Source organism: Equus przewalskii, chromosome 25, assembly GCF_037783145.1.
Source record: "Equus przewalskii isolate Varuska chromosome 25, EquPr2, whole genome shotgun sequence".
Classification (NCBI taxonomy): domain Eukaryota; kingdom Metazoa; phylum Chordata; class Mammalia; order Perissodactyla; family Equidae; genus Equus; species Equus przewalskii.
In genome coordinates this window covers 35,114,744-35,137,327 of record NC_091855.1, presented here as the reverse complement: position 1 = coordinate 35,137,327, position 22,584 = coordinate 35,114,744, and the positions used below count along the sequence as shown (strand labels likewise).

Genomic DNA, 22,584 nt, shown 5'->3' with positions numbered 1-22,584 from the left:
TTCCCAGCCAGCTGCCAACATCTGCTTTCTTGATTTTGGAGGCTAATCATTAAAAGAGCATTTGAAAGAACTTTCCTCGTGGAACCTATATAGACTTTCAAACATACATTTTTATAGAGGTTTTCGTTTTCCTTGGATTAACACAGCACTCATGGCAAATTTCTTTTTTGTTTAGGGAAGATGAATACACCAGGCACAGTTGAATCGTTGCTAAGTGTTCTGCTATGTGTTTTACGATGGTTCTTTAAACCGTGATTTGTCTTGACCGCATTGGATGTCTCAGTTTTCCGTTTGGGGCTGGGATTAACAGATGACAGAGAGGGAGGTGGGTCAGAGGTGATGCTGGTGGGACCATCTGCATCAGTGTCCTGAGTGTGGGGCCGGTAAGGCCTTCCTTGTGAGGGCAGATTCCTGCAATGGTGGGAGCAGAAGCTGGCCAGCAGTGAGTGGAGGAGAGAGGGAGAGGTCCCGAAGTACGGGCAGCACATGGTGACAGCTGCATGGTGACAGGTTTGTGAAGGGAAAAGAAGTAGGTCACTAGGGGAGGAATGGGGGTTGGAGGATGGAGAGATTTGAGCGTGTGAAGGAAGATCTAAAGCCAAGAGGAAGGGAGGTGATTGTTGAAGTAGATTGAAGGCAAAGTTCACTGTCGCGCGGGCCATCAGGAGGACTTTGAGGATGACAGGAGTTGGGAGGAGAGGCAGATGTGGGCCAGATCACTAGGAGAATGGGGTTGGGGCAGGGGCTTGAGGTAGTGCTGGGCAGTGGGCTCCCAAGGAGAGTGTCATTTGGTGTTGTGTTGGCAGGAGAACAGGAGTGGTGGGAGAGTGGCGGAGGGGGAGGAGCTGTGAGAGGGCTGACGGGGCTCTGTGGTCTGGAGCTGGGGGTCGTGGGGGAGAGGAGGGAGCGCCCCTGCCCCCCGGGAAGCACTCAGAGCATGTGTGTCCTGGGTGGGAGGAGGCAGGGAGGCAGAGAGAGGGAGAAGCCTGGAACTCGTTCCTGGAGAAGGATATGTGATTATGGAGGGTCGGCAGAGACCACCTTCGGACAGACCACCTTCCGCTTTATAGATTGTAACAATGTGTGCAATTACCACTGTTTAAAGACAGCATAGGGGCTGGCCCCGTGGCCGAGTGGTTAAGTTCGCGCACTCCGCTGCAGGCGGCTCAGTGTTTCAACGGTTCGAATCCTGGGCGCGGACATGGCACTGCTCATCAAACCATGCTGAGGCAGCGTCCCACATACCACAGCTAGAAGGACCCACAACGAAGAATATACAACTGTGGACCGGGGGGCTTTGTGGAGGAAAAGGAAAAAATAAAATCTTAAAAAAAAATAAAAAAATAAAGACAGCATAGGTTTACATGTGATACAATTCCCCTATTATAATTGTATAGTTTGGTGATTTTTAGTGAATTCATATCATTGTGCACCCATTTTCACAGTCCAGTTTTAGGACACTTTCATCTTTCTGGAAAGTTCCCTCCTGTCCGTTTGTGGTCAGTCCCTGCTCCTGCCCAGCCCCATGTAACTGCAGTTCTGCCTTCTATGTCTGTTGTGTGGCCTTCTCTAAAAACTTCATATAAATGGAATTGTACAATATGTAGTTCTTTGAGTCTGGCTTCCTTCACTTAACGTAATGTTTTTGAGGTTAATCCATGTTGTTGCAAAGCATCACTTTTATATTTAAAAAAAGAAACAGGCTTTTAAAGAGGTTACGGGGGAAGGGATGAGGATGCAGGGCAGAGCGGGCCGGAGGGAGCGAGAGCGCGGTCAGCAGAGGCTGGCTGGCCTGCACCGGCCGGGGCAGCACGTGATGGACGTGGGCTTCGGCCTTGCATGGCCTCGGGTGACCCCCGCTCTCCGCTTACCTGCTGTGTTAGTTTGAACAATCACAGTCTTGCTTTAAACCTCTGATTCTCCTCTGGAAAACGCAGGGCTGGCGGTGGGCTCAGTGAAGCAGCCCCGCAAAGCCCCCGAGCCAGGGCCTCGCCTCCACAGGGCTCGGGGCAGGCGTCAGGAAGTGATGCTCCGTCATGTGTCCATTAATAGGGGGACACGTTCTGAGAGTACGTTGTATGGTGATTCTGTCGTTGTGTGAACCTCATGGAGTGCACTTACACAAACCTAGATGGTGCAGCCTGCTACACACCCAGGCTCTATGGCACTAGTCTTACGGGACCGCCATCGTATGTGCAGTCTGTCACTGACCGAAACGTTGTTAGGTGGCGCGTGACCGTATGTGTACATCCGTCGGATGAGCAGACCGTGAGAACCCCTTCTCAGCTCCTGCCTGGCTCGAAAGTGGACCCTCCCCAGTGATGCCACTGGAGCATGCCGATTGTACTTAGCCTTGTTCCACGCCGGTCGTCCTTATTTAGCTGACAGTGGGCCTGCGATGGAGGCAGCACAGGCAGACCGTGTCAGGACAGTGGCTGCACTGGGAAGTCCCGGGATGCATTAGTCAGCCTGTCAGAGCGCCTAACACCGGCTGGGAAACCAGCTGAGTCACGGCAGTGTCTGTGCAGGAGTCCAGAAGGCTTTCCCCTTTTTATTAAGCCTTGCTCAATACCTTTTTCTCAAAAGTTACCTCCTATGGTTTTTCTGTTTCTTAGGGGGAAACATGCCTATAGGTCGGATAGTTTAAGGGGAAGTAATTCAGGTAGCCTTGAACACCGTTTCCAAGTTATCTGACCTGGTTTAACCCTACTTTTATTTCTGTTGAGTGCCAGTAAACATTTGATTCTAACAAAGAAACCCTTTGAGTTGAAGTTAGAGGCAACCAAGGACCCCCAGGACCCGGGAGAGAATCACATCCTGCCTTTGAGACGGCTGTGTGCGGAGGAAGGGCACGAGGCAGGCGCGGGGTCAGGAGACCAGGGTTCGAATCCCTGAACACTCCCTGAGTTTGTCCCCACCTGTGAAATGGGGACAAAAGCACCTGTGGGTCAGGGCACAAGTGCGGAGTCCAAGCAGCTTAGGAGAGCGCTAACACAGGACACGCGGAGCCTGCCTTTTCTAAAACAGATAACTTGATTGAGGCACATTATTACATATCGTGTGTGATTCACCCATTTCAAGTGTCCAACTCAATGATTGTTTTAGTAAATTTACCAAGCTGTGGGAACATCCCCATAAATCAGTTTTAGAATATTTCCGTCATCCCAGTAGGATCCCTTGGGCCCTTTTGCGGTCCCCACCCCCAGCCCCGGGCAACCGCTGATCCACTTCTGTCTCTAAATTTGCCTTTTGGAGAGGAGGGCCTGAGTTCGTCTTTTTGCTTGTGAATGTCCACATTGTCCCAGCACCATTTGTCACAAAGACTGTTCTTTCCCCAGTGTAGTTTTGAAATCAGAAAGTGAAACTCCTCCAGCTTTGTTCTTCATTTTTTAGCTAAGTCTTTTGCGATTTCTTATAAATTTTAGGATCATCTTGTCAATTTCTATTAAAAAAAGCCTGCTAGTTTTTTTTTCAATTTTAATAGTATTGAGTCTTCTGATCCACGAATATGAGGTGTCTTTCTGTTTATTTAGATCTTCTTTAATTTCCCTCAGCAATATTTTATAATTTTCAGTGTATGAGCCTTGTACTTCATATTTATTCTGGAGTTGTGTTTTTCTTTTTTCTTTTTTCTTTTTAATAAACCTGCCTCCTGGTAGGAGAAATAAGTAACAGAATGATTTGTCAGAAATGAGTAGGTGAGCACCTGCTCGCTTCCACTTCCATCATAGGGGGAGGTTAAATCTCATATAATATTGGTTTGTCTTCTTTCTTATGAGATCAAATCGTGTGTGCAATTTAAAGAATAACAATAAAATGAATACCTGTGTACTTTGTACCCAGCTAAGGAAGAAGAAAATTACTAGCACCTTGGCGCTTGTCTGATTGGATCCCGCTCTCTTCCGCCAGTGGGCAAGCTCCTGAATTTTTTGTCAATCACTCATTTGCTTTGTTTTATAGTTTTACCATATGTGTATTGAACTGTCAACAACGTAATGTTCACGTTAGCCTGTTTTGACCTTTATATAAATGTAATCATGATGAATGTATTTTTTCCACGACTTGTTCTCTTTCTCCTTATGTTCCTGAGATTCATCTGTTTTGAAGCCCAGGACCTATTTCATCCATTTTCAGGTATTCCATTATGTGAGCATGTGATAGTTTATTGTTCCAGGTATTGATGGTCCTTTGGGCTATTTCTTGGTTTCTGCTCTTGTGATGATCTCCTGTTGCACGTGGGTTAGAGTTTCTCTAGCGTGCAGCTCGGAGCAGCATTGCTGGGTTGGAGGGTGTGTACTTCAACCTGATTGGATAATGCCAAGATGTTTTCCCAGGGGAGCACCAATTACACGGTCCTTCCACTATCATGGATTAGTTTCCTATTGTTGCTGTCACAAATTACTGCAAACTTAGTAGCTTAAAACAATACAAATTTTTTATATCTCTGGAGGTGAGAAAACTGAAATGGGTCTCCCTGGGTTAGGCAAGGGCTACATTCCTTTCTGGTGACTCTGGAGAAGATTCCGTTTTCTTGCCTTTTCCTACCTTTAGAGGCTGCCCTCATTCCTTGGCTCGTGGCCCCTTCTTGCATCTTCAAAGGCAGCCATGGCAGGGGAGTCTTTCTTACCTTTATCCCTGTGACACTGACTCTCCTCCATCTTCCTTCCACATTTAAGGGCCTCTGTGATTACACTGGGCCCCCTGGAATAATTCGGGATAACCTCCCTATTTTAAGTCAGATGATTAGCAATCTCAAATCCATCTGCTACTTAATTCCTCTGGCAGCCATGTAATGTAACTTACTCACAGGCTCTGGGATTAGCAAGTGGACGTCTTTGGGGGGCTGTTATTTTTCCTGCCACAATTGGTGTTCGAGGGTCCTCGTTATTCCACAGAATGGGGTTTAAATATTTTAACAATTTGTTTATATACAGAATATTTAGTAACTCTTTAAAAATGATCGATGTTTAGATTTTCAGCTCATCATTCTGCCTGGGCTTCCATAATTTTGCTGATTTCTGTCTCTGTATGAAGCAGCATCTAGCACTGGAGTCTGAATGCCTGGATCTTTCACTGTGAGCTGTGTGGCTTGGTCGTGTCACCTTACCTCTCTAAGCTTCGGTTTCCTCATCTATAGACTGGGGAGCCTTACCTTTATCACCTAGGCTTGCTATGAGAATTACATGAAATAATGCATAGAGAGTCTTAGCATAGTGCCTGAAAAGTAGAAGATAGAATAAATGTATGAGTTTCCATGTTTCTTCAGTCATCCATTCATCCAGCAGCTGAGTGCCAGGCCCTGGACTTACCCTCTGAACGTTCAGCAAGTGTGTACCAAGCACCCATTTTTGCTGTGAAATCCATTTGTGTGGGGCGTCTGCAGGCAAAGTGCCGGGTTTAATGTCTGATGAGCTTTGTTTTTCTTGCTGTGCTAGGTTCTGTTTAGAAGATGAGGTGTCTGGGAGGTCGGTTCCTAAGGCCGTCTTCCTGAGAGGCAAATAGCCGGGCTCACTATTCCCATGATGCTTATTTCTGTCCATTCTCAGGAGGCCATAATCGAACATAAGCACCAAGTTAGGCCACGTTTTTCCTTTCTGTCCTCAAATGATTCCCGTGTCCTGGAGTGTAGTATGTGTCATCTGAAAAAAAAGGAAAAGAGTGTCTTGACCCTTTTATCGACAAGGAGTCGCACCAGCAAAGTCTTTGTTTCGCCCTTCGTATGGTCACCTTTGTTGTTATTGTTATTTTTTAAACTAAAGAGCACATTCCTCATTTCAGTTCCTGAGTTGAGCTTTTGATTTTCACCCAGTTCTCTGAACAGTGACTGTGGCAGCCAAAGTCACTTGAAACAGAATCCTGTGTGATGTGAACGAGCCACTAAGCTTTTAATCTGCGGGTTCATCATTCTGAGTCATTTTCAGACCTAAGTCAGTGCTTTCCAGAGAACTTTTATAGGGTGTGGGAAATGAAAATAATTATGCAGGACTTTTGGGACCTTCAGAGGCCCTGGTTTCCTGTGGTGGTGGTGATGGGCGTACGCGTGTGTGTGTGTAGTCCACACGTGTGCTGACTGCCTGATGAATAAGAGCTTGGATAGTGGGGAGTGGGGAATTTTTTAAAAGTTTGAGTCGAAAAAATATAAATGTCTGTGTTTTAAAATCATTTAAATACCTGACCAATAGGGAATGGTTGACAGCACGTCTTCCATGAGAAAGAGTGTGTTGTTCATTTGAACTCTAAAACTGGCCTCCTTCTGGGCAAGAGCTCACACTTGACAAAAATCCCGTCTCCCAGGCGGATGTGTGCCACGCCTACCAGATCGTCCACCGCAACGGCATTCCCGACGAGCAGGTCATCGTGATGATGTACGATGACATCGCCTACTCTGAGGAGTAAGTCGGAAGCGCTTCGAACTTGGTCGTGAAAAACAAAAAAATGCGTACAGACTCACAGCGATCCTTAGATCAGAGGCCTAACGTTAGACTGTAAACAGACCCTCAGCTGGAATTCTGCAGGGCTGCTTCCTGTGGAGCTGGGAGCATGACTCAGGGCTCCCTGGCAGCGGCAGGGATGTGGGCAGTGGGTGCTAAGGGGTATTGGGGTGGGAGCTGTGGAACCGTTGAAGGCCCTGTTTCCTGCTGAGCTTGGAGAGCTCATCCTTGGGTTCTGCAGTGCTCCTTCCAACCTGGAGCAGCTGGACCGCACAGAGGGGACACCTCAGCGGCCCCGTACCTACAAGGCTTGTTTATGGGGCCAGATCCTACTATCCTTCTTTCTGTACACGTTTACTTTTGTAATCTGTTGAATTTAGTGGTACAAATAGTTCCCTCCTGCCTGCTTGTCTGATTTCTCGAGGAGGTCAAGAGCAGCATCTTAACCGGAGCTGGTCTCCCCAGCTCCTAGGTTACCCTGCTGTGGCCCCAGCGAAGGGTACTGCCCGTGGCTGTGATCACGTGACAGCTCGTGGTCCATTCTGAGCTTTCATGCCTGAGCTCTTGTATGAAAGTCTTGGCTTCTGTCCTGTCATTTTCTGCACGTAGTCTTCTCTGAGAGATCTCTGGATGAGATCTTGCCCCCAAGATGCTATGTGGTTTCCAGTAGGAGGCTTTGGTCGATATCCTCAGTTTTCAGAGCTCAGGTCTTCCCTGCTCCTGCCAAGAACTCAAGAGTTGTGGGATGCCCGTGGTCCCCAAGCTGCTAAAGTCACTGATGTGTTGGCGACCATATGGGTGATGAGAAATGTGTTCGACACACATGATCGTATATATATATATTTTTTTTTTTTTTGAGGAAGACTAGCCCTGAGCTAACGTCTGCCAGCAATCCTCCTCTTTTTGCTGAGGAAGACTGGCCCTGAGCTCACATCCATGCCCATCTTCTTCTACTTTCTATCTGGGACGCCTGCCACAGCACGGCTTGCCGAGCAGTGCCATGTCCGCACCCGGGATCCGAACTGGCGAACCCCGGGCCAGTGAAGTGGAACGTGTGCACTTAACTGCTGCACCACTGGGCTGGCCCAATTGCATATTTTTATACATAATGAGGGCATGCTTTTGAAGAGAGAGATTTCAGAGACATGTCAGGTTTTGTGCTTCAATTGTGTCTTCATTTTCAGGAATCCCACCCCAGGTATCGTGATCAACAGGCCCAATGGCTCGGACGTCTACGCGGGAGTCCCGAAGGACTACACCGGCGAGGTGAGGCGGGGGATGGGCTGCAGCCAGTGGGCTTTGTTCTCATGTCAGCGATGATTTTTCCCTTTTGCTTGCATTTCTAGAATCAGAACCTCCCTAACTGATTTCTGAGCAGTGTTTCCTGTTTGTATTAAGATTTGTGCTTGAGGTGTAATTTCTGAGAGTTTCAAAAGAAAGCAGAGAAAAAAAAGAAAACAGAAATAAGCTGTAGTCTCCCGATCTTTAGTTTCTAGCGTTCTTATACTTTAAGCCTGATAATAAATTTCCTTCGATAATACCTGATTGTCTTGAGGCATTGCCATTAATCTAATTGTAGATTACCTGTGTTCTTTTCTGAAAATCAGTTTTCTCAGCATGAGCCCTGGTACAGAGCATCTCTGGATGTTACTGAGATTTTTTTGTTAATTATTGATATCATATGTCACTTCCAAATTATTACATCCCTCCCAGTCAATTCAGCCTGTATAAATTGACACCTTTTTTTTTTTGGTGAGGAAGATTTGCCCTGGTGTAACATCTGTGCCAGTCTTCCTCAATTTTGTATGTGGGGTGATCAGCATGGCTGATGAGTGGAGTAGGTCTGCACCCAGGACTCCAACCTGCGAACCCGGGCCGTTGAATCAGAGCACGTGGAACTTCATCCAATCGGCCACGGGACCAGCCCCTAAACTGATACATTTTTTAAAACACCATAATGACTTCAGCCTTTGTTTCTTAATTTCAAAGGGATCTTTTAGGAACTAATATTCCTAGTGATAAATAAACGTTTATCTGAAGTTTACCAGTATTCTTTCAGTTTCATTTTTCTCTTTTAAATTCAGGTACAATTAAATTGAACACATTATAGATGTGATATAGACCATCTCATTTTTATGAAATTGTTTCCATATAGTTGTATAAGGAAATGCCTGGAATCGAAGTTGCGGGATTTTGGGTGATTTATTTTTCCTTTTTGCTCTTCTGTGTCGCTTTTTTTAAGTGATCTTGTATCAATTTACATAATCCCCTTTAAGGACACCAAACATCTGTGGGATTTGGGCTTTTAGACCGCAGGCTGGATGCAAAGGGGAGGGCCCAGCGCTGACGTTCCTGCCTCCCTCTTGCTGTCCCTCTGAGGTGGTGTCCTCGTCCTCTGCTATTTGTCCCTCCCTGCCAGCATCTTTGGCTTTCTCCACGTGGACTTTATATTGGTCAAGAGGAATGGCAGGCTCAGCCAAAGACAAGATGACATTTGAGAAGAGGTCGTGCATGTGCCCCAGAAACACTGAGCTTGTTTTGGATTTTTCTTGGTTCCAAAGTGTTTGCTCTGAACCCTCACTTGTGGACTGGTGCCTTGGGTCTGCTTCAGACTCAACACATGCTCTGATTGGGAATGAAGCTGCATCTGATTGCAACTCCCAATTCTTTGTAGGATGTCAACCCGCAGAATTTCCTTGCTGTGTTGAAAGGAGACTCAGAAGCCGTGAAGGGCAAAGGATCTGGAAAGGTCTTGAAGAGGTAATGTTTGTTTTATAGCCATCACACTTTTCTGAATGACCTGGCACCCCAGAATAGAGAATTAAAACAGATGTTGTTTGCTCCTGGCCTGTTTGGCCATAAGAAGTGACAGAGCGGAGAGCTTTGTCCTGACTTAAGACAGGCTGCATAGAGCTGTGGCTTCTTTTGGCAGCCCACTTCTGTACTGAATTAACCCTATGATCCAGGGTCCCTTGTTGTTCTTAATGAAATCAAGAGTTAATTGGAGTTAATTAATTCGCCCCATCACTCACACCCGCTGCTCTCTGTTGTCCGTGGATCCTAGTGCTGGTACATGCCACCATCAGTGGGACACTGACGCAGGCGTGAATCCTCGTGGCCGGTCAGGTTGTAGGGCCCCAGCCTGCCAGTCCTGTGCTCTGGTCACAGGTCAGCCCAGTGGGGAAGAGCACAGTTGTAAGTACAGAGCTAACTTTCGTATTGGGGAAAACTAACCCCAGTGCTTGCCCCGCGGGCCGTAGGTTAGAGATGTCTTGTTTCGCATCTCCTTCTGTAGCATTTTTACATGATGTCAGGGACTTGAGAAGCATGCCTTCAGAGAGTCTCAGGTCCTTGGCAAATGATGTTGTTTCTCGCACGCTAGAGGGGAGAGCTGGGCATGGGTGAGCTCGTGTGCGTTAGAGCAGAGATGGACGTCTGTGTGGGATGAACAAGATTGGCTCCAAGTGGCTTATTACATGTCTGAAATTTGAAGCAGCACCCTCTGAGTGGAATTCCTGGTGAGGGCAGGCAGGTGGATGTCCCAGACTGCGTGCAGGCTAAGAGGCCTGGAGAGGGCGTCGGAGCTGCAGGACTGTGTTGGGCTGTGTGTCCTGGCTCCCTTACTCATTTTGGGGAGATCTGGTTGCAGAGTGTGTCTGCCTGAGATGAAGCGCGATCGCCAAACGACCCCACTGTCCAAGTCACGCCTGGTCCATCCGATGAGCTACCCAGCAAGGGTCTCTCCTCCCGGCCAGAATTCAGAGTTTCGGGGCTCTAGGATATGACTTGTGGTTCAGAATAACACTCGGCAGGAGCAGAGGGAACAGGCCAGACCTGTGCTCCCCTTGCACCTGGTTGGGACGCTGTAATCCTCAAACTTCTAAGTTTTTCGATCAGGGCAACTTTTCGGAGAAATGCAAGCAGAAGCAGGAATTGGTGGACTTGGGTTCTCATTCTCTTCTGTCGTCATCTCTTGGCAGTGGCCCCAAGGATCACGTGTTCGTTTACTTCACCGATCACGGAGCTACTGGCATACTCTGCTTCCCCGACGATGATGTGAGTTTTTCTTAACATTTTAAAGACAAAGTAGGAGAGTGGAAAACAAAACCTCAGTGTTGACATTAAACCTGTGGTGTGTGTTTCTAATGTCCCACCAGGGTTGGTTTGTATGTGTGGCAGGTGACTGTGGGGGATACATTTCACAGCTTGAAATCTGTCCAAAGGCATCTCTCCTGGCAAGTTTTCCCCGCATTTCTCTGCACGTCCCAGCATCAGCAGCTGTCTCGGGACTTGGTGCAGTACTAGGACACAGTCTCTCCATGCCCTGGACCAAGCGATGAGTGGAGAGGCACATCCTCGTCCCCTTTTTAATATGTGAATAAGGCACTTGAGATGACGTTCTGACATAATGCTGTTCACCACGATAATTTTTCAGGATTTGTAAATAAGAATTTATAAAGCATCATCAGGATTTTATTAAGGGGTTATCCAGCAACTGGTTCTCTTGATGTGCTGGTCTGAACGCCCGTATTCTTACCTTGCAGCTTCACGTACAGGACCTGAATCAGACCATCTATTTCATGTACCAACACAAAATGTACCGAAAGGTAATGTCGGCACTTAGGGCAGCCCTGGGGGAGGAGCACACGAGGAAGGCGGTGGAAGCAGAGCCTGGCGTTCTGCAACCATCCTGACTCTGGATGGCCGTGTTTTCTGGAAAGGGTGTCCTTTCTATCAGTCTTGACACTGGTTTCCTAGGATTAACCTTTCGTGGGTCCAGGGCTTTAGCTGTTACATCAGAATCACGAAGGTCTTGTGAAAACAGAGAGTGGGCCCCCCGCCCAGAGTCTGACTCAATAGGTCTGGAGAGAGGCCTGGGAATTTGCCTTTCTGAGTTTCCAGGTGACAGTGATGCTGCCGGTCTAGGGACCACACTTTGAGGGTGACTCTTCCTAGGACTGTCACCAATTTGGGGCAGATGTGGGGTAAGTTTGTTGTCAGTGCCGTTGAGTCCATTTGAGCTCCCGTGTGGACAGCAGAGCAGAACCCTGCCTGGTCTTTTTGCGCCATCCTGTCACCTTCTGGCGCTGCGTCAGACAAGGATCCACTGCCATTCGTAGGGTTTTCACAGACATTTTTTTCAGAAGTGGGTGGCCAGGTCCTTCTTCCTTGTCTGTCTTGGTCTGGAAGCTCCGCTGAAACCTGTCCACCCTGGGTGACCCTGCTGGTATTTGAAGTGCCAGTGGCCTAGCTTTCAGCATCACAGCAACACGCAGCCGCCACAGTGTGACAACCGACAGAAGGTGGTGTGGTTCCCAGACGCGAGTGAACCTGGCCATGGCAGTGAGAGCACCAAATCTTAACCACTAGACCACCAGAGCTGGCTGGGGAGGAAAATACCACCAGCTTCCTTTCACGTTGGCCCTCTCCCGCCCCTGTGGTGTCCTTTATAGAAACTGCGTAGCTCAGGTGTGTACATGAGAGTGGAAAGATGGCCTGCCACAGTCTCCCAGTATTGCACGGTAAAACGGTTTTCCTTAGCATCATCTATGGCTGCATTTTCTCAGCTAATAGATCATTTATTCTATTAGCGATGAACAAATTTCAGGCCTTCTGGTTTGCATGACAACAGCGTCTGTAGCTTCTGGCAGCAGCCCCCTATAGCAGAGATGTCTCCCAAAAGCAAAATTGAAAGACTCTTAAGAATGGGTCAAGAGAGTGGGCAGAGCCCAGGTAGCATTTGCCAGAGGTCCGTGCCTGGCCGGGTGACCTCGCCTCTCTCGTTTGCCCCACAGTTGGTGTTCTACATTGAAGCCTGTGAGTCCGGGTCCATGATGCACCACCTGCCCGCCGACATCAACGGTAGGTGGTGGGAGCACTGGCCCCTGAGCGGGGCGGGGCAAGCGGGTCGCTCAGGCGTGCCGTCGGTCATTCTTTGATTTTGCTGACATGAAGGACCAAGTGCTCTGCATGAGCAGGGGCCGAGGGCAGCCTGGCGCAGAGGCGGGGGGTACACGTGGGCAGCCCTGGGCTCGCTCTGTCCCCTGAGGATTAGTGGTCAGAGTATAAAGAGTCTGTGTGCGGGCTTCAGAGTGCTCTCCCAGGTTCTGGTAAAGCTACTTAAGTCCAAAATGACCATCTCTGGACCAGCCTCTGTCCTTTCCGATGTGTTGCATGCTGGTTCTCTGATCTTGGGCGGGTGATTCACCTCTTTGACCCTCAGTTATCGCCATCTGTAAAATGGGGGTAAAGATAGTGCCTGTCTGTTGGGAGTGTTACATTTTAGGTGATAACATTTGTCCAGCACCGTTCTGAGCCCACGGCAGCCAGTAAATGGTAGCTATTGCCTAGGTTCAGTCAGTCTAAGTGTTTCTCAATAAATGTTTTCTCCGGGAACAAAATTAGGTACATATTGTTCAAGTTTCCGGAGCTATTAAAGTCCTACAGCAGTATTCCAAAATAGCTTGACTTCCTAATAAGCATACGTGCTTGCTTATAGCTGGAGAATGTGTCCGTCAACCGGCTTCTCTTTCTTCCACATTTCACTTTAGATAAGTGACTATAGGTGAGTGAACAGGGCTAGGGACAGTGATGTCCCCCTGGCCTCCCCGTACTGATGACAGCCAGCATGCTTTGATTATACTGGGAAAGAAGGAAAGAGTTGGGCTTCAAGTGGGATCCCCAGCAGAGAATAACTGTGACTAAACGATGTGTTTAATTCTGCATAGTTTATGCGACTACTGCTTCCAACCCCAGTGAGTCGTCCTACGCCTGTTACTACGATGATGAGAGAGTCACCTACCTGGGGGACTGGTACAGTGTCAACTGGATGGAAGATTCAGACATGGTGAGCCCTTCAGGCCAGTGGTTCAGCTGAGGCTTGACCGTGACCTCTGATCCTCGAAGGACTATGACGTTTTCGTTTTTTGCAGGAGGATTTGACGAAAGAGACCCTGCACAAGCAGTACCAGCTGGTGAAGTCGCACACCAACACCAGCCACGTCATGCAGTATGGAAACAAGGTGAGCTGGGGGACCTCGCAGTGTGGGTGGTTCCTCGAGCCCCAGGCTGACCGCCTGGAACGTTGATCTCCTGGTGAAGAGAAACGGGATCCAGGTGAGAAATGGCCGAGGCAGGAACGGCTCTGCTTCTCCCGGCCACTGCATCCCAGGACCCTCTCTGGGCTTTGGAATCAAACCTTGGTAGGCTCAGACTCGAAGTTGTGAGACTTTGGGCAAGCTGCTTCACATCGTGAATCTCGGTTTCCTCCTTCGTCAGAGCCCTAGCGTACACCGTAATTAGCATTAGAGAAGGTTGTGCGTCAGAAACACTCAACACAGGGCTGGCAGGCAGGAGGAGGTGAGGGAAGGAAAGCTCGTGCAGGTTTCACGGCATTGCCCCATGGAACCCCACACTGTGGATCCTCTGGGGTCCTGCCTCCCTGCAAGGTGCAGGCTGTTACCTTTACCCTTTGGCTATAGATTAGAGACTTTCCCCCTCCAGCCATGTCCAGAAGGGACCTGGGTGGTTAAAAAGGTAAGTTCATCAGGGCTGTGTGGACAGGGTGGCTACTGAAGGCTTGGGCTCAGGTGCCCCACTGGGGCTAGCCCTAGGGATGTGCAGAGGAGGTGATTCGCGCGGGGCTCCCAGGGGTCCACATGACCAAACACCACTTCCCAAGCAGCCTGCCACCCTCTGAGAGCTCAGCAGCCGAGATCTGTTGCTTTGACACAAGCATTGGCCTTGTAGAAGAACTTATGAGCCAGTCAGTCCAGCTGCCTTCAGCCCTTCACCAGCAGAGTGTGGACTGGAGGGCCTGTGGCCAGTGGGCGGTGTCAGGCCGTGAGATGTGCACGCGGGATGCGTGGGCCTGGTCGGGCTTTTGGGCGGGGGTGGCGGAGAGGTGGAGCAGAGAGAAGGCCAGGAAGAGGTGAGTGGGAGGAGGCAGGGTCAAAGGTGGCATTGCCCCGGCTTTGTGAGGGCTCTGCCTCAGGGCTGGGGATGGGCTGGGAGGGCAAGAGGGTACCTGGCGACAGCTCTTCTGCCCTGGGTGTTCCATTCTCTTGACAATTTCCTTAGCAGTGGCCATTCCCAGTCTTGGTTGAGGAGGTACGATGGGTCTTTTCCAAACCGTATGTTTTTTTATATATTTGTGTGTATTTTATTTTGTGTTTTAGAGCTGTTTTTGGATTGTTGTTGCTTAGTTTAGGAACAAGAATGCTGGTAGCATTTCTTTCCCTCTCTCTGGGATCCAGTCTGTAGTGACCTCTGCAGCCAGCAGTGCCCGGCGGCTTGCCCTTTGTTAGGCTCTGATGCCGCGTGTCAGCCCAGCTCTCTGTGGCCTTAGCTCTGCCTGTCTCAGTGGACCCAGGCCTCGGCTCTAACCTGGACAGATGCTTGCACCTCCCTGCTCCTGGTCACTAGCGCCAGGCGCATGGGCATGGGGGGTGACCACAACCCAGGGTCTGAAGCGACTCTGGTGTAAGCTCCGTGTGAGTGTGGAGCAGTGCTCCCGCCAGGGGACTTTTCAAAGTTCATCACTGGTGGATTTCAGGTGCTCAGAAGTGTTGCCTCGCCCACTGCTGAGGCCAAGCACGTATTTTCAGGCTGCGATTGTGGCCCTTTGGTGGTCCTGAAACCTTGTGGGGTGAACTCTGAGCCTCCTGCAGAGAGGCAGGACCAGGGCCCATCTGGCCCCTCTGTGTTTCCCGCTCACGCCCGGCTCTCTCTCTGCCTCTCTCTGCCCCAGTCCATCTCTGCCATGAAAGTAGTGGAGTTTCAGGGTGTGAAACACAAAGCCAGCTCTCCCATCTCCCTGCCTCCGGTCAAACGCCTGGACCTCACGCCCAGCCCCGACGTGCCCCTTGCGATCCTGAAGAGGAGACTGATGAGCACCAATGACCTGCAGGAGTCCAGGCATCTCGCTGAGGACATCCGCAGGCACCTGGAGGTAGGTGGTGGGGAAAGGGCGGCCCCTGGCCTCACCAAGCAGCTCGCACGAGCTCTGTCTCTGCCTCCTGACCATTGTCCAGCGTTGCTTGGAGCCAGGTGACAGAACTTGGGGGCTGCCCCTCCTCCTGCCACATGGCAGTAGGGGCAAAGAAACTGGTCCTTGTGCTCTGTGTGACGTCGGAGCAAGTGAGCAGAGCAGTGGCTGACTTCACTCTTCCTCAGTGAGCTGACCGTGGCCTCTCTGGTAGCAGGAGTGAAGGAGTTGGGGCCCATCTCTCCTCTCCTGCCGAGAGGCCATGGCAGATGGGTGTTTCCCTCTGTTATGCCTGGTTGCTTAGAAGACATTTTTGTTTTGCTTCTTGGGGAGTTATTATCTAATCATATTTTTAAAATAATCCAATCCACAAAAAATTTCTGCCGCCTTAGGACATCATAGTTATAGCCTGACATTCTTCTTAAAATGCTTGAGCTATCTTTTATGCTTACTTAGTCTGTTTTCGGTAGCTCATGAGTTTGTTTGGAACTGGCAGGATGACTTTTCAAATTCTAGCTGTGCGGCTAGACCCACCAGGAGTGGACTCACTGGGATGCTGGCAGAGCCCAACTGTCCCTTCCGACAAAGCCAGCTCTGTGTCAACTCTTGTTCCCATCATCAGCACAGCACAGGGATTCATGTGCTGGAATGCCCCTGAATTTTCTAGGAAAGGTAAAAAAAAATCTGTGTGATCTGTTTGAAGTTCACATATCTAATAATCCTGACAATTAGTGCCTCCTATGTGGTATATTAACCAGCGCATATTTTTTGCCAGTGTCGCAATGTAATGCAGTGGTCCTCATACTCTTCATTCTTGGACATCTTTACACTCTTAAAATTATTGATCCCAAAGAGGTTTTGTTTATGGGAGTTCTATCGATATTTACTAGAAATGAACACTGAGATTTTAAAAAATGAACTCATTTAGAAATAACAATAATAAACCCATTTTGTGTTCATGTATTTTTATGAAAAATAACCATTTTCTAAGATAACAACAATCTGGGGGAGAAGAGTGGCATTACTTTACATTTTCGCAAATCTCTTTTCTGCCCAGCATGTTAGAAGCCAGCTGGCTCCTCGTACAGCTTCGGCATTCACCCTGTTGGGCTCTGTCGTTCTGGCTGAAGGATATGAAGAAAATCTGGGCTCACACAGATAGACAGGCGGGAAAGGGAGGACCTTACGGAGCCTCGAGAGGTCTGGGGGACCCTGGGGTTGAGAAGCGCTGGTCCAGCCCGAGGCAGGCAGCGAGCCTGTTGCAGTCACACGTGAATGGAGCAAACCTTGTCTGGGGCGGGGCGCGGGGCGGGGTGCGGTGGGCGGGGTTGGGGGGGTCAGAGGACTTGACTGTAAGTTTTGGTTAATGTAGAACCAGTTTTCTCTTTATGATGCTGGTTTGGGGAGAAAGCAGTGTCTCCTTTTTGTCCCTCTGTCTGATCACTTGATGGTCTCTGGAATTGGCAACCATGCCACGAACACACGGCATTCGTGTGACAACAGTCTACTTTGGGGCACAATTTCTACACCCCGCTTTCCCCAGAGCGGGCTGTGCCTGCTCTCCAGGTATTTAGATTTTAATGTTTCCGTCCTGCCGGAAGAACGCTAAGAGGCGAGGCGTTTCTGAAGGGCTCCGGCTGTTACAGAGCCTCGCCCGCACCCCGTGCCCTCGGCAGAATGCCCCTCTTGGCATCTGTTTTAACGTCCTGGGTGGGGGCCGAAGAGAAGTCCCTAAATGAGCTGCTGACCCACCCAGGCTTCCCAGAGAGGTGGCATCAAGTAAGACCCATTTCGAAAAGATGTGTTCCTCCGCAGGCTAGGCACGTCATTGAGAAGTCAGTGCGGAAGATAGTCTCCGTGGTCGCGAGGTCCGATGCCGAGGCGGAGAGGCTGCTGTCCGAGCGAGCCCCGCTCACGGCGCACGACTGCTACCGGGCTGCCGTGTCGCATTTCCGCACGTACTGCTTCAACTGGCACTCCCCCATGGTAAGCCCGGACCCCCGCGGGCCACCAGCTTCTGCCGCCTACCTTCCGTGGGCCAACTCGGCCTTCCCCTGCGTCTTAAACTCAAAAGCTACATTAATACTGTCCGCTGGAAATCACGACAGATGCATTACCTTGTAGAAACTTCCATCCAGGCTGAGGAAATGATGGGCTCATTTCAGGGACCTTGGATGGGGGTGAGAGGAATGAGGTCGTCCAGATTCACTGCGCGTGAATCTTGGCCCCAGACACCGTGGATCGTTCACCAGTCCTAGAGGACTCATGCCCATTCTCCACACTTTTGCTCTCCCTGCCAAACCCATCCTTCACCCCTACGCCTCACACCAGCCACACAGGTGTTTTCCTCTTTGGGTTTGTTCTGACCCTTCCCCAAGATTTATTGTTGAAGTCAGGCCCTGGCCCATGGAGGAGAAGGGCGTACCAAGTTTCTGCAAATTGAATGTCAGGGTTGGGCGGTACCTAAAAAGCCGTGTGGGCAGCCCTATGGGATGCTCGGATCCCACAGGCCAAGTCCTGCCAACAGCGTGTGGTTTTTCCCCTCCGCAGCCTGTCGTTACACATAAAGTTTTATTGGAACGCAGCCATGCTCTCCTGGGTCACCAGCCACATTTCAAGCGTTCAGGAGCCATGTGGGGCTAGTGGCGACTGAGTTGGGGAATTTTATAGCGCATTTCCATCGTTGCAGAAAGTTCTGTTGGGCTGCGATGTGCGCACTGGGCTCCTCCTCGAGTGTTTCTGGGGCTGGGGTCCTGGGCGCTGTGGACGTGGCTCTGTGTCGTTGATTTCACAAAGTACTTGCCTTCTTTATTTAGTCATTTAGAGTTTCCCATTTGTTTAATAAGTATTTTGTCCTCTGGGCTTACTTTTCTGCCCTCTGGAATCACACAAAGTGGATCTCTCTTCCTTCTTCCTCACGAGAGGTCTCAGATCCCCTGGAAGTTTTTTCAAAATCGACATCCCCGGTTATCTGGGTCTTGGCTGTTGTGGTCCAGTTCGGCATTCGCTTACCATTCGTCTCCCTCATCAGTGTGTCCCTCCCAGAATGGGTTCCAAGAACCAAAGGCCAGACTGCCAAGGGAGGGCCTGGAGGATAAAGCGGAGCAGGGCCGCGGGGGTGCTTAATCAGGAGTCCTAACCTGGGAGCGAGGGCGCCAGGAGGCCTGCCCGTCCCTTCATAAGTGTATTGTTCTTGAGAGGTAGTCTCACCAGATTATCAAAAGATGGGGAAGGGGCCCATGACCCAAAAACAGTCAAGAACCACCGGTCAAGAGGCTTTACCCCCATAACCGCCCAAGAGGCATGCTCCCGAGTTGAGAGCTGACTGTGGTAGAATGATGAAGTTGACTGCGTCTTTTTGGTCTGTTTCCCTCCAGTACGAGTATGCTTTGAGACATTTGTACGTGCTGGTCAACCTCTGTGAACAACCGTATCCAGTTGACAGGTAAATGAGCACCGACCCTTTGAAGGGTCCGTGTCATTCTGGAAGCAGCCAGGACTCTGCTGTCCTTTTCTGCACGTGGGTGGTTTAGCTTCTGCCGGCCACGGCCTCGGGCTGTGGGGGCCCTCAAAACAGCTGTCTCCCCCAGGATCCTCGTGGGGTGGGTCTGTCACAAGTGGCCGCCTGTTCCATGTTGGGTTATGTTTGTCTTAATTTCTTCAGAGTTGACGTGGTTCGCTAACTTCTTCCTGTTTCTGGCAGAATAAAATCATCCATGGACAAGGTGTGCCTTGATAACTACTGAAACACTGCCTTCCTGATGCTTTCCCGAGTGTGAACACCGTCCCTCAGAATGTGTGTGACCCGAGACTGAAGAGGTGGAGCCGGAGGGGAGGAAGCCCAGCCGCCCCAGCCTTCCCAGGGATGCGGTCCAGCGGCTCCCAGGCCCCACTCCAGGCCTTTCACGAGGCGCCTGCTCACCTTTACCTACTTCCTTGTCTCCAGCAGGTCCTGTGCGATGCTCTGAAAAAACCGCAGAGCGGCTGGGTGAAGCTCTGTGTTGAGAAAGCCGTGTTTGTGTTTTAAGAGGTTTTTTCGCGCGTCGGTTTTAAGGAACAGGAACTTCACTGGGCGCCTGTAGCCGAAAAGAGTCTGTCCCGAGGAATTTGAAGCTGGGGCCTCTGAAGTCTTCAGAATGATTTTATTGGAGAGGGATGTGGGCCCCAAATGGAAAACTCTTTTTAGAAAATCTTATAATTATTGATTGCTTTTGTATTTTATTTCACAATAATGGAGAAGTCTAAAGAATAAAGATTTGTAACTGAACCCGAGTATTAATTTCGGGCCCCTGACTTTGTAGTGTGTGCTCCCGGCCTCACCCCCTCGCCCCCTCCTACCGTTCCGTGGTTCCTGCTCCTCGGCCCTCTTTGGACTTCTCAGCCTCCTGTGCCTTTGCTCCCTGCTGTTCTCTTGCCCTGGAGTGCCTTTCCCCTCATCTGACGGGTTCTCAACTTGTATCTGAAAGTGCCCCCTCTTCCTGAAACCTTCCTCAACTTCCTCCCCACCCCAGACATCAAAAGTCCCCTCTCCTCTGTCCGTCTGCGTTTTCTGTGCATCTCTTATACCATGTGCAGAGGGTCAGGGGTGCATCTCAACTCCTCGAGGGCAGAGGCTGCCTGACTTATCTTTGTTTCCCTTGGCCTGGTGCCCTGCACAGGGAGGTACTTATGATGAGTTTGTTAGAGATGGGTGAATAACACTAACTATATCCATGCAGTGGAATATTACGCAGCAATGAAAAGGAGCGAGGCGCTGATACGTGCTGCAACATTAAGCCACGTGAAAGAAGCTGGTCACAAAAGACCACATGTTATACGATTCCATTTATACCCAATGTCTGGAGTAAGCAAATCTATAGAGACAGAAAGCAGATGAGTGGTGCTAGGTGCTGGGGAAACAACGACTGCTGATGGGTCATAAGGATTCTTTTTGGGGTGATGAAAATGTTCTAAAACTGATTGTGGTGATGGCTGCACAATTCTGCATCTACTAAAAGCCATGGAATTCTACACGTAGATGGAATTATGTGGTTAATTATTTCTATAAAGCTGTTTTTAAAAAGAAGCCATATAGCTGGATGCCTGTTTAGATGGATAGCTAGAGAGAAGGCAAAGAAAAAAAAGTAACACTAGTTAAACCCCCATGTTTATGACCACCTGCCTTTAGATAGTGAAACCTGTCCTGTTTAGCAAGATCGGCGCCTTGAGAGTTGGGAGTTGTGGGCTGGAAGCCGAGATACGGGCAGATAGGGTTATGTCTGACAATTCAAGGACAACGCTTTTGTTTCCACTGGGCCCGTTTTTTAGCAGCACAGATTACCCTTTCTCAGTAAGGCTGTCCTCATACGGCTGATCGAACGACTTCAGGACGAAGAACTCTTCTTGTCCTGCAGATCCTGGGGAACTCCGGGGTTTTAAGTCACGAGTTCAAGAAGCATCCTGCCTGTGTTTCTCTCATGCTCAACAGCGGGCAACCCTGGGGCTGGCTGACGTTCCAGGAAATGCAAAACTGAAAGGGAGAGTTTTTAAAGGGAATATCTTAAAAGGCCTCAAGAGCCAGGTGATAAGACCTCTGTTCCTCTATTTTCTACAACTGTTAACTGCCCTTGTGACCATGCTGTCTCTGTTTTTCCTCCCTGTAGAATGAAAGTATACTTGCTGATGTAACAAATGTAGAAACTTGAATGTTCGTGGTTCTAAAGGTTAAAAGCAGCTATGATTCGTTTCTCAAATAAACGACAGTTTCCTAAGTCACAATGTCTCGACTGTTTTTCTCCTCGTAAGATAATGTGGGAGTCGCTAAGCAGCGTCAAGGGCCGAGCATGCGAGGTGCCCTGTCTCGTGGCCCTGGATCAGGCCCCATACCTGCTGTTGTCCCATCACTTTCCCCAGGGGCAGAGGCATCCATTGACAGGGGCTCCAGGTGGCCCCACCCCTCCTGCTCTCTGGCCTCTCCTGACTGCGGGTGGACCTCCGCATTGGTGGTCCTCATCACGGGGCACACGCTCAAGCACACATGTACATGCACACGTGGTGTCCTTACAGTGGCCCTTCAGTCCAGCTCACCGGCTGGCTCTGCCCCTATCCTGGGAGTGGGACATAGGACCTACCAGCCCACCCTCTGAAGCCCAACACCTCCCCCAGCTTGGGCCCCACCTGGGCAAGGGGATGCTTGGGTAAACAGACACCCCTCTGACCTTCCCCTCCAGTCTCAGGCCTGGTGGGAGGTGGTGGGCTCCCTGCCTTACAGCTGTGGGGGCAGGAGGCTGCGTAGCCAGCTCAGCTCAGGGCTGTGGGGAGCACTGGAAGCTCAGGAACGGGACAGTGTCTGCACTGGGTCAGGGGGCGGAACGGAGGCAAGGACAACCTGCGACCACGGCTGGCTGCCCTCAGCATCGGAGTGTTCACCTGTTTTCTCGTCTGTTACACCGACCCACAGCCTGGAAACTCCTCCAGAGCTGGCTGCATCTGGAACAGCCCCTGCATCTCACACAGGGCTGGCCCAGAGCCAGAGTCTGACAGATGTTTGTTGACTGGCCGAATGAGCTGACTGATGCCCAGGAGTTTAATTCAAGTAGGTCCAGCCAACTTTCCCTGGGCACACTGCTCACTGCCATTCAGACTGGGGCTCCATACCAACTTTATTTTGTTCTCCACTGTTTCCCAGGGCTCAGAAGAGTGCTGACATTTAGCAGGCACTCAACAAACACATATTTTTAATCAATGCTGAGAACGCAGACATGAATGGTCCAAACCTGGTGGAGAAAGAAGTATCAACAGACAACTGCAATTCGATGGGATCTCTCTCATCAGAAAAGGCTTCCTGGAGGAGATGGGCTTTGAAGGATGAATAAGAGTTTGCGCAGGCAAAGACTATAGGGAATGGTATTCCTGGGATAGGTCACAGAGGCAGGAAGGTGAGAGATCCTTCTGGAAATGATCCACAGGTGGGAATGATGGGAACCAAGGATGGTGGGGAGGCAGGAAATGACCAGGCTGAGGGGCAGACAGGGGCCAGGACCCCGAGGGCTGACAGTACGCTGCAGGTACTGTCAAAAGACAGGGCCCTTGGTGGAAAGGAGGGCCCCACCTGGGAAGGCAGTTAGCTGGGAATGGGGGCCTGGCTGGCTGAGCAGAGCTCCAGCCCCTTCAGAAAAGCTGATGCCA

The 22,584-nt window shown here is 50.0% G+C and overlaps 1 protein-coding gene across 4 annotated transcripts in view; it reads left to right on the top strand.

Moving 5' to 3' along the window:
* LGMN (legumain) overlaps positions 1–21,174 on the top strand; it is a 29,493-nt gene extending 8,319 nt beyond the window's left edge. For 2 of the 4 annotated variants that reach the window (XR_011532731.1, XR_011532732.1), the window contains exons 3-14: positions 6,295–6,392; positions 7,616–7,697; positions 9,106–9,191; positions 10,412–10,487; positions 10,976–11,038; positions 12,227–12,293; positions 13,160–13,278; positions 13,364–13,453; positions 15,181–15,381; positions 16,475–17,403; positions 18,795–18,862; positions 19,121–19,684. Coding sequence is in view for 2 of the 4 variants with exons in the window: in XM_008528685.2 (XP_008526907.1) it covers positions 6,295–6,392; positions 7,616–7,697; positions 9,106–9,191; positions 10,412–10,487; positions 10,976–11,038; positions 12,227–12,293; positions 13,160–13,278; positions 13,364–13,453; positions 15,181–15,381; positions 17,233–17,403; positions 18,795–18,862; positions 19,121–19,163 (1,164 nt within the window). In the remaining 2 variants the exon portion in view is untranslated. Of the gene's footprint in view, positions 1–6,294; positions 6,393–7,615; positions 7,698–9,105; positions 9,192–10,411; positions 10,488–10,975; positions 11,039–12,226; positions 12,294–13,159; positions 13,279–13,363; positions 13,454–15,180; positions 15,382–16,474; positions 17,404–18,794; positions 18,863–19,120 lie in introns of all 4 variants that reach the window. The other 2 variants (XM_008528685.2, XM_008528686.2) reach the window with 1 other exon arrangement.
* Positions 21,175–22,584: the final 1,410 nt, after the last annotated feature.